Source organism: Tupaia chinensis, unplaced genomic scaffold (assembly GCF_000334495.1).
Source record: "Tupaia chinensis unplaced genomic scaffold, TupChi_1.0 Scaffold000070_1, whole genome shotgun sequence".
NCBI classification, from domain to species: domain Eukaryota; kingdom Metazoa; phylum Chordata; class Mammalia; order Scandentia; family Tupaiidae; genus Tupaia; species Tupaia belangeri.
In genome coordinates, this window is record NW_006159530.1 from 5,557,997 (window position 1) to 5,569,852 (window position 11,856).

An 11,856-nucleotide genomic window follows, 5' to 3' on the forward strand; every position below is an offset into this window, starting at 1 on the left:
CCCCTCTGCAGGGCTACATGGCAGCCTCCTTTCTTCCGCGGTTTCCAGGGTCAGGCCTGCCCTTCAAGGCGGCTGCGAAAGGGAGGAGCTCAGAGCTCACAGCCCTCCGGAGGCCACCCTGGGCAGGAAGAGGAGTTTCCCTGACGTGTTTTGGCTCTCTGTGTAGATGAGGCCTGAGGGCCGGCAACCAGCTCCCTGCCTGCTGATTCTTAGGGTGCATGCGCTCACCAGAAAGTCAGAGAGAGAAAGCGAGAAATCACCCCCCAGGGGGGATGGCCACACCACAGTCCCTTCTCCTCCATTCTCCTCTCGGGATCTTGGGCACGCACACACACGCGCCCGGTGTGAGTTTAAGCCATCAGGTCCGGAACTCGGACCGCGGTTGACTACGTGGGACTCCAGCGACATAGCCATTACGCCCTCTGTGGTCTCAAGGCCTGCCAATTCTACTGATGTGGCAACACCTGCCAGCAGGCAACAGCGCTTCAGACATTGTGGAGTATTTTCAGACACCACCCCACTGTGTCTTCTTGTGCAGTTGGGCAGGCTGTACCACTATCTCAGTTAACCGAGGAGGAAACCAAGCCCCACCTGGGCTCAGAAAAACCTCAATCACGCTGAGTGCTGGCCAGAGCCCAGGCCCTCAGAACACGCAGCGGGGCCTCTCTCCCAGTGTGGGCTAGAGATCACCCGAGGGCAGGGTCTGGGCCTCCATGCTCCCCTGTGGGGCGTATTCTGTCCTCACTAAGACTGCGTCTCCCAGTCCCCGCCTGAGCAGAGTGCGCGGGTGAGCAGAGGGCTCTCGCACTGAATGGGGACAGAACATTCCGTGAGGAGGGAGCGGAGGCGTGGAGTCAGAGAGGGCAGCTCCTGTCCTGAGCGCGCCATCAGTGTGACCTTAAACCGTTCCTTGGCTTTCCTGCTTCGAAGTCCTCATCTGTCACATGGGGAAAGAATGCACTCGCATCGGCTCGTGGAGGATAAACGGATCAGATATTCGGGTCTGAGCTCCGAGCAGACACAGCTGTTCTAAACTACAACACGGATCAAATGGGAGCTGATGTTAATGACAGAAAGAGCAGGCTGATTCTAAAACTCCCCATCGTGAACAGAGAGGTGCTTGGGATACTACACGGGAAACTAAGGACCCTCTGTGAACTGTGAAGTACGTACACATCAAGGAGTTGCTGGAAGACGGAGCTGGGTGCCAGGCTTTGGCACGCGGGCACGCTGACCTGGGAGGACAATGACGCTCGGCTCCCTAGATACTCTGTTACGGAAGCGTGCAGATGATCAATAACCTTGGCCGTCCTCCCGCCACTGACCTGGCAGCTCTGCGAGGCCCTTTTCCAGGCAGATGTCGTAGCAGGGAGACTGGGACCAGATGTACTCAAGATCTCAGAGGAAATTAATGGCAGCTAAGACAGGGGTAAAAATATCTGAGCTTGCTCTCTCAGCTCCCTTTCTATCTAAGGATCGTTTAAGGCTTAATTATAGAGTTCAGGCGTTCATTGGGTTTTTGATTAATTTTCTTTTCAGCTTGAAGCATGTGTGAGTGTGGTAGGTCTGGTGTGTGTGTGTGTGTGTGTGTGTGTGTGTGTGTGTGTGTGTTTACAGCCTTCTCTGCAACGCAGTTGGGAGCTGGCTCTGTTGATGTTTAATTGTGCCCTGAGCTCTAACGAGGATGTTCAACGTGCCAACCAGGGCTCGGGAGGCCATTGTTTCTGCTGCCTCTGCCCCACGGGCTGCTCCCGCTGTGTCGGGGGCCCGCGGGTGGCAGGCCCGCACTCGGCTGGGACCTCAGCTGCAGGGCATGTTTCCCTCCCTCTTTTTGTACTGGTGGGTTCTGAGGCCGGGAGAGCAGATTTCCTGCTCCACTAATTACCAGGGCCGTGCCGAGGGCGGCCGATGGCAGCTCGCCCACACTGCAGCCCTGACGGCATCTTCCTGGGCCGGTCTCCCCGGGATGACAAGGTTCCTTGCATGAGAAAACAGCATTCGTTCTCTTATTGCTCATATGTCCACTTAGGGGCTAGAAGACTGGGTAGGTGGAAGAGCTTTGCCTTTCTCCCTTTTCTTCTGTCCGCCCGACAGGAGAGAGGGGAGGCAGCTCTGTGTGGTGGACAAGCATGAGACACGGAGCCCCAAGGTCCGGTTTGAACTCTGGCCCCTGGCGGTTTCTGTCTGCGCAGCTACAGATCCATTGCTTACCCTCTTTGGTCTCAGTTTACTATCTGTAAAATAGGGATGATGGTGATAATATCGAGGGTTTACACTCCTCGTAAGGTTATTTGGGGATGGGAAAAGGCACGTGGAGACCTGTTGTAAAACACTATACATCATAGTTCTTTTTTTTTTCATTTATTTATTTAGATTTTTGCCATAGCATGCATGCACTTGCCAGAGAGAAACAGAGAGAGGGAAAGTGAGAAATCACCCACCAGGGGGCATGGCCATGTCACAGTCCCTCCTCCTCCATTCTCCTCTTAGGATTTTGGGCATGCATGGCTGGCATGATTTTTAAGCCTAGTCTGGGGTTTGAACTGAGGTTAGACCTGTGGGAGTCTGGCACCTTAACCACCATGCCACCTGCTGGCCAGCATGGTTCTTTTATTTTACTGCTCATAACTGCTGCTTAGAACATGACATTGACCTATGAAACATCACTCCGACCACCAGAAGAGGAGGTTGTAACAAGAGTCTTGGCATGGAAGGTGGAGAGAGGACTGACCCCAGGGCTGTGGGCCAGCAAGGGCCCAGGCATGTAATAGGCCCGCAGCGAAGATTAAGAGTTCAACACCCCAACAGCTATCACAGATAAAGGGAGCCTGGAACATTCGCCTTCCAACATAACAGTGACAAGAGTTCTCTGGTCCTTAAGGGGTGGCTCCAAGCATCTCTAATTTTTAGACTAATTGGTTTGTGAACGAACAATTCAAGGATGATGACGAATGTCTTGGCTGGAGACAAGGAGAGGACGTGGGTCCCAGGTAGTGTGACCAGGCTGCGTGATGAGATTCTGGGAGACCTAGGGCCGCCTCTGGCTCTTCCAATGATTAGGCATGAGATCCTAAATGGATGATTTAATTTAACCAGGCTTTCATCTCCTTTGAGATCATGAACTAAAAGACCTCAAAGATGACTTAAGAATCTAAGACTTAGGCCAGAAAGTGGCATGGTGGTTAAGGCACTGGATTCCAACATGGCTGTCCACAGTTTGAGTCCCAGACCCAGTGGCTTGAAAATCATACTGGGTGTGTGTGCCCAGAATCCTGAGAGGAAAATGGAGGAGAAGGGATTATGGCACGGCCATCCTCCCTGGTGGTGGTGGTGGTGGGGTTTGACCTCTTACTTCCCTCTCTGTCTCTCTCTGGTCAGCATACATGCCCTATGGCAAAAGTCTAAAAAACAAATAAAAAAGATTGACTTGGGCCTGTAGGTGGCATGATGGTTAAGGCACTGAATTCCAATGTGGCTGATGGGGTTGGAGTCCAGGACACTGTGGCTTGAGAATCATGCTGGGCACGTGTGTGTGTGTGCCCCAAATCCTGAGAATAGAATAGAGGAGAATAGATTGTGGTGTTACCATCCCCTGGGGGGTGACGTCTCACTTCTCTCTCTGTGATGAACACCTGAGCCTTGTGGCAAAAAACTAAAAAATAAGAATCTAAGACTTGATAAAGTGCTCTCTCCTTCACAGGAATTCCAAACTTTCATGCCACCAGGAAACCATGCCAGTGTGTGTGTGTGTGTGTGTGTGTGCGCGCGCGCGCGCGTGCGTGTGATCCAAACACAGTCCTGAGGCCACACAGCTAAACAAGGCACAGACGGCATCTGGCGTCAGACCCAGCCTTTTTGGAAGAGGAAGACTGGAGGGAGGGCGGAGGTGGCCTCATCAGAGATACCAAGGTGAACTCTCATTTTACAAGAGAGCCTCTCATGTGGCCATATTCTGACTAAGCTGAGAAGCAACGCTCCACAGATCGCAGGACGAGAAGGGGTCATTTCTCCGTAAAACAACGACAACTTCAGAATAATTGGCCTCGGTGCAATAGCGTTTTCTGCCGCTGACTTCAGAACAGAGACCCGAGTGTAGGTTTCCTAACAGCATAAATAACAATCGTCATCATGTGTATCTGTACAGTGCTTTGGAGTTTACAAGTACTTTCTCACCCATTTTTCTCATTGTGTCATTACATAATTTTCCAGAAAACTGCCTTAAGGTAACTTGTTTTTAAACTCTGAAATGTGTTCCCCCCCCCACCCCCAGGGGAAACAAGTCTACCTAAGTATGCTACCACCTTGCTTTAGAAATACTGATATGCCCTTGACAAAGTAGTGCTGCATGTATGCATAATTCTAGTGGGCTAGGGAAAATTCAGAACAGGAACAGTGTAAGATTGGGCAATGTAGATACTTTTCATTACTCTCTTTAAATGGACATCCTCTGTTACAATTTTGAGTTTCTATATATCATGTCTTCTTTTTAAAATCATTGAATTTTATTTATTATTATTATTTTTAAATTTCCTACAGGGCATGTGCACTCCCCAGAGAGACAGAGGGAAAGTGAGAAAATAAGCCACCAGGTGTGGGATTCGAACCACAGTTGGCTATATGGGAGTCCAGAGCCTTAACCACCATGCCAGCTGCTGGCCCCAGTATCAGGTTTTTTTTTTTTTTTGGGGGGGCTTTTTCTGTCTGGTGTGCGACAGAAAGCAGGAAATCACCCCCCAGGGGGGATGGCCACGCCTCAATCCCTTCTTCTCCACTCTCCTCTCAGGATCTTGAGCACGCACGCACATGTGTCCAGTGTGAGTTTAAGCCACCGGGTCTGGGACTTGAACCGTAGTCAGCTACATGGGAGTCCAGCAATGTAGCCATTACGCCAACTGCTGGTCCCCAATGTCAGTTTTTTTTTTTAAATAGGGCCACACATATTGGACTCCAGGATCAGTCTCCATTCCCTGGAATCTCATGAGGGTTGTATCTAACTCAGTCCAAGGGAGAGATGGCTGTTTATGATGTCAACATGGAAAGCAAGTAGATCCATACTCCATCCCATAAAAAAATAAGGAAGCAGGGGAAGAGACAGAGGAATGCAAATGTAACAGCTGAATTATTCCCAAGTCTTCTGTGAGTCACTGACGTGTCACAGTGCTGTTATAAATAACTTGCCATCAATAGCTAATCTATAAGATGTAGCTGAAGGCTAGGTGTGAGGTTAACACTACATAATTTGGAGTGGATCTGTTAGCACTTTCATGTAAACTGGTACCATACCCTGGGGCTAGAACCTAAAAGAAATGAGACAAAATTGCCTTTTAAATAAAGTCCTCCTGTTTTTCAGCTTTGGTCCCCAAACTCTCGTAGAAGACAGATCTTTGGAGCCAGCATGGAATTGTAATAATTGCCTTCAACCTCAACCCTCTCACCTCTGAAATTCGGCTGGCAGTGTCTTCTCGGTAAATCTACAATGACACGGTGAGAATTTTACAACTAGTTTGCATTTATAGGGTTTTGCAAGGAACCCAATAAACGTATATCACGATACAGGGAACACGGGGAAGAGCTCCTTTTAGCATTGGGGAAAAGCCAGGAAAATTCTCATTATGAAGACTGGAGACTCCTTAAAAAGTTTTATATTGCCCTTCTGAAAGGAGGCCTGGTTTCTCACTTTTATGGGTTGATATCAGCAATGCAGGTTTGCGTAATGTGAGCAGCTCAGATTTTCATTAAAGAGCTCCGGCATTAAGCCCTGTGAAGAACTTTCTCACAAATACTCAAGCAGTTAATGAGCCTCTGTGAAGGAAAGCTAGAATAAACATATATGCACATACCGTGGACGTGCTGTGTACATATGAAGGCTACGGGTACGTATGCAGGCATCACTGGCACACATGTTAATAATTACGCCATTTCCACCCACGCGTGTGTGTGCGCGTCCGTGTATGTATTCTATGTGTTAAAACCATTCAGATATATATTTTAAAAGAATAAAAAAAGGTAGTTCTTATTTGTTGAAATGTCCTTGAAACCCTACATAGATTCATGGCTTATAAATCTTTTCGTAAACTTAAGGCTGGTGATGGGAACAGAACAAGCAGTTGTAAACAAAAATCACAATTTGGGCTTCACTAAAAACAGGTGAGGGCCCTAGACATCACAGCTACTGCAGAATGCAGGAGCACGTATCCAAATACTGTAAGTAAAAGGAAGCTAAGTCATCCTTTTGGTAGGCGGTGGGTAAAGGGAACCAGCGAAGGCCTCCAGCGTTCAGTCGGCCTCAGCACCTCGGACAGCTCCGAGGGCGCGTCCCCACCCCCACTAGAATGCCGCCAACACCAACCTTTCTCCCGCTTTCTAAGCGCTTCTGTCATTCCAGGGAGTGTGCCGAGGAACCCGACGATCAATTAGGAGATGTGCAGGCATCAATCTGTCATAATAACTTACTCTTTCACCTCCCCATCACCCGACTTCTACTCCGCCCGTTTCCCCGCACCCTCCGCCCAGACAGCGAGGACTGCCAAGAGATCTTACAGACACCTGGGGTGGATGTTTTCACTTCCACTTCTAATTGGGAAGCAGCGTTTGCCACAGGCACCGTTTAATTTCGTTTCCATCCCCTGCATCTCACAGGAAAGAAATGGTCAATAGTTCAGATAAAAACATCCCCCTGGTCAGCTCCAAAGTATGGCTACTTGCACGGTAATCACAGCAAGTCTGTCGAACCAGAGATCTCTTTATTCCTAAAAGGAAGGGACTTTCCTAAGGGTGTGGTTCTACCACCCGAGGAGCAGCTGTCCTCTAGAAGTGGCCGCGAAGGCTGGCAAACCGCGAGGTCTGCTTTGGCTCAGAAACTCAGTTTGGCTCCTGCCACCCCTGACAACCTCACTGCGTGTCTTAGCGGCAGGTGCTCCCCACTGCGCAGTCAGGCTGGTCGGCTCCTACTTGGGCGGGATCACGACCAGGGGCGGCCCCCGCTTGGGCCTCCACATGAGGACTTGGGCATCGTTGGCGTTGGGCTTCACTAGTGCGTTGGGGGGGATGGGCTCCATCCGGCTCAGGATGCGGGGCTGGTCCTGCTGAGTCCTGCCCACCAGTCGGGCCCGCTGCCCGAGTAGCTGGAGAGGGTCCACCTCAATGTCCACCCTCATTCTCCACTTGATGGTCTGCAGAATGATCTTCTCCTTCGTGGTGGTGTTCATGGCCACCAGCCAGGTGGTGAAACTTTGGTCCCTCTTGATTCTCGTGAGCAGGGGCACGTTGCTGTCACTCACTGGCACCGCCCACGTCACACTGGGGTAGAAGTTGTCATTCATGCTGACGGAGAACCTGGAGATCTTGTTGGTGGGGCCGACCAGGGTCACCGTTTCGGTGGTGTTCCCGTACCAAGGGTAACTCACCCCGTCTGAGTCACTGATGGCTTTTACTCTCCCTTCCCTCAAATCAGGCAGCTCCCAGCTTGACCTGGCAAAGTAGAAGAGATGCACAAGAACAGAAGAGGCTGAATGAATTTTTCAAACGCTGGCAAGGTGCCCACCACTTACTAACATAGTCAACTTGGGCCAAGTGGGAAGTTCGGAGGGAAATTCAGGTCAAAAAGTTCTATACCGTGCTGTTTCACGATCAAACAAGAACAAGTCACAACAAAAAATAAAAAAGCAACGCCAAGACGAGTTAAATCAAACCCTCGCGGGCCCAGCTGAAGGCGGGGAACTCAAGGAGGCAGTGCGAGACCACAGAGAAGCATGAGTGGGGGGCAGGCAGCAGTCGGCAGTGTATACCCCTTCCACGGCAGGAACCGCTGTCTGGGGAAGTGTGAGTGTGTGCGAGAGCTGTCTGTCGGGAAGAGGTGACGGTGACATTGATGTGTGTGGAAGGAATGGAGGGCCGAAGGAGGCAAAGATACAGGTCACACATTTCTTAAGCAATTGCAGTGGTAGACTTTCTACTCAACAAAGCATTGCTTATACGCTGGCCATCGGTCAACCTAGCACTAAGAAAACACGGACGTAGAAGTTGGCAACACAAAGAGCTCATGCTGGCCCTGGAAGTCAGCTGGTAAATGTGGGAGTACGGGCTGGGCACACTGTCTCTGATAGGCCACTTCCCACTGACCTCAGGGCCAGCTGGATGCCTCAGTGCTTAGTTCTGGGCACCTGCTACTCCTCCTGGCTGCCTCCCACATCACACAGAAGGAGGGAGGAAGATCTGTGCCCTGCTCTCAGCCCATGCCCCTCCCCGCCGTGAACCCTTGCACATAACAGTAATAAGAGCTGACAGCCATTGAGCATAGGCTAACCGTATGCTAAACACTTCATGTTACTGCAGTTAATATTCAGAATAATCCGCAAGATAAATGAACTATCTTTTCCTTTTTGGTTAAGTTTTTGCTAAAGGGTGCAGGTGCTTGCTGGAGAGAGAAAGGAGAGAGGGAGAGGGAGAGGGAGAAGGAGAGGGAGAAGGAGAGGGAGGGAGAGAGGGAGAGAGAGAGGGAGAGAGAGAAATTACCACCTGGGAGGGATGGCCACACCACAATCCCTTCTCCTCCATTCTCTTCTAGGGATCTTGGACACGCACATACATGGGCCTGGTACGATTTTCAAGCCATGAAGTCAGCCATGTAGGATCCAGTTACCTAACCTCCACACCATATGCCGGCTGGATAAATGAACTTTTTTTCCCACTTGGTGCATAAGAGGTTAGAAGCCTAAAGACCCTCGGGTGCACGCCAAGGGCCCTTCAGAATGTGAAGTGGTACTGGGAGCATCTGACTCCGAGCCCACATGTCCGACCACTGTATCGTGCTGCTCCTGAGGTACCCTTGCATGATGCTGGAGGAAGCCAGAGTAGAGGGGACTCAGGCCCTCTAATGAGCTGGCCGCTCCCAGACTGGACCCTACCAGGGGCGGAGGTTTTGTTAGCAGAGACTGCTATGCATTCTCCATATTTCCAAGGCTGGGATCAGGAATGAGGCTCGGTCACAATACCTAAGAATTTAATAATTAGAGAAAGAAACAAGGGTGCTTCATTCATCAGCTCAGAGGTGGTGGCCTTGTTCAAGACAAACTTCTTCCCTGTACAAAGTGACAGAAGACCTGATCTTTATGCAAACCTTCTAAAAGGGAGCGCCATAGCTGGCTGAGGCCATAACATCTCAGTGTCTCTTACTGTCACTTGCGGACACTGCTTCCTGTTGGCCCCCCACATGCTTCCTAGGGCAGGCAGCCCCACCTCTAGGGAAGGGGGAGGAGGTGAGCCCACAGCTGCAAGAGCCCTTCTCCTGCTTCCACGCCTCTGATAACTGCTGGGAATAACCATAGTGTATCATGGTTGGCAGGCACGAAGTAACATACTGACCTGACGCAGAACGTCAGAGCTGCTTTTGCTGCACAGGCTGGTCAGCCGGGCTGGGCACTTAGTCTCCGGGTACTCTGCAGCCACTTACTGTGCAAAAGGGAGTGAGCTGTAGAGGGACATATAATCACAGGAGGGGACTTCCAGAAATTCATGGGAAAATGGAATCAAGGCACAAGTTCATTTTGGTGGGGAAAAAAAAAAAGGACCTTTGAAATCCATGCATAGTGTCTTCTTAATCCCTATTGCCCATATACCTTTTGAGGACCCCTTGGAATCATGCCAGAGTCAAAGGTTGTGGATTGGGCTCAGGAAGGGCCACGCGTGACCCAACCTTGTGCCCTCGGCCAAAGGCCACTCAGCCACTGGGCATTTATGTTCTGCGTTCCTGGTTGGTGGGCAGGCCCTGCTCGCCCTCGGGTTCCTCTGTGGGATGAGAGGACAGGCATTCCCAGCAGTGCGGGCTGTCTCGATCCCCTCCCTAAACACCGTGCTGGCTGCAGCACAGTGCCTGGGGCGTGGTTTTCATCGGATGTACTTTTCAATGCTGTTCTAACACTGTCCTCTTCTGGACTGGTTCTCTGTGGGTCATTCAGTTACTTTATCTGTAGACATTTTATGGTTGGCATTTCTGCCCTATCTTCCTGCCCTGCGCCATGTCAGCGGAGATCTGGGTCCAGGGTCTAGAGGTCTGTCTTGTGGGAAAATCACAACATTTAGCCTGGTCCTAGGTTTTCTGTAAAACAGAGATAATGCGATAAGGGAGCCTTCACCTGCCTGTCTCCAGGGACAGGGGACTCCTTTCCTAGCGGATCCTCTGGAATGGAGAAGTACATGGGCTTCTTCATCATCACGTCAGAACACAGACAGCCCAGAGCACGCCCCGGGTGCAGGGCCACCAGCACCACTGTTCACTCGGGCAGTTCCGGGCGTGTCCTCTTCCACAGCCCCAGGGATCCCAGCATGATATTGTTCAGGGATGGTTTGATTTCTAACAGAGCCAACCTTCCTTACGATTTAAGCCTAGTGAGTAGGGAGCGGCTTTCTATCTATAAAGGACCATATTTTTGTTTCTTTTATGAAGGATGGATACAAGGCAGGGGCTTTTTCTCCTTTTTCTCTCTTGTTCTCCCACTTCTCCTCTTTTCTTCTCTTTGCCCTCTTCTTACCCCCTCTCTCACTCCTTAAAGTTTCTTCATCCATCTATCTATATATATCTCTCGATCTATCTGTTATCTATCTATCATCTATCTATCTCTATAACTATCATCCATATCTATCATCTATCTCTATATCTGTCGATCTATCAATCTATCATCTATATCTATCTATATCCATCCATCCATCCATCCATCAATCATCTATCTTTATCTGTCTATATCTATCTATATCCACCCATCCATCCATCAATCATCTATCTATACCTATATCCCCAACATGATCATCACACTGACCCACCCCACACCCAGCCCAGACCGCGGCCCATGCACAGGCACAGGGTATGCACAGGAGGTGCCAGGACCTTTCCAATGTGGGTCTAGTTGCATTGCCACCGTGCCACTGCTGTGTGTCCCCACCTTCTCCAAAAGGACAGCTGTGCCTATAAATGGACGACTGTCTCGTGCAGTGGACAAAATGTCTCTGGTGAGTTTCCAGAGTTGCCCCTGCAAATTTCCAAGGGTGGAAGCACCACTGGAGCCTGCTGATGACCTGTGAGGGCCTCCTTTGGATGGGGTGCTGCTGGCCTGTCAAACTGCATGCCCCCACTGAGCTCTCCATCCTCACCCCACGCAGGGCTCTCTTCTGTCCCTGCAGCCGGGGGTGGCCACTGCTCAGCCAGTCTTCCACGCCAGGAGAGAGGGGCATCCTTGGTTCTTCCCATCCCTGCCCCGAGACTGCCACGGCTGCTGCGTCACTGCACCCTGCGGCTGCTTCATCCGTGACGCTTCAATGTAGTTCCTTTTCTCCACCCAACCCTCACTGCCCTCAGCACCCTTCAGCTGGTCTACGGTTACGGTCCAGGCCTGGCCCCTCCCAAATCATCTTCCGGCTGTGCGAGTGTTCAGACATGCCAATCTCACCGTGCCCTTTTCTCTACATGGAACCTTTCCAAGGCTCCTCTACATGGGCAACGCTGGCATCAGCCGCAGGATGAAACAGATTTGTCATCTGTTGACGAGGATGTGTAAGGTGGCTTCACCTGGACTGGACTGAGGTGTGGATCATGCTGGGTGAAGCCTCTTCATAATCTAAATGATGTACAGCGATTTAATGTATGGATAATAATAACAAAACATAAAGACAATATAAAAGGTTACAAACAAAAGTTCCTGAACAGGACAGATGCGTGCCCCGGGACCCAGCCTCCCTGCCCACACACCACACTGCAGCTCGCCTCTGCTCCCCTGCTTGCCCTGTGCCCAGCTGTCCCACCCTCTCTCCTACAGAAGTGGCGCTGCAGCTGACAGCTGGTCCTCTGAGAGCTCTGACCTGCAT

General features: G+C 50.7%; 1 protein-coding gene across 1 annotated transcript in view; it reads right to left on the bottom strand.

Moving 5' to 3' along the window:
- FAM78B (family with sequence similarity 78 member B) overlaps nt 1–11,856 on the bottom strand; it is a 131,707-nt gene that overhangs the window by 8,704 nt on the left and 111,147 nt on the right. Inside the window, exon 2 of the mRNA XM_006142259.3 lies at nt 6,547–7,470. Within this exon, the coding sequence (XP_006142321.1) occupies nt 6,948–7,470 (523 nt within the window). The 3' untranslated portion in view covers nt 6,547–6,947. The remainder of the gene's footprint in view (nt 1–6,546; nt 7,471–11,856) is intronic.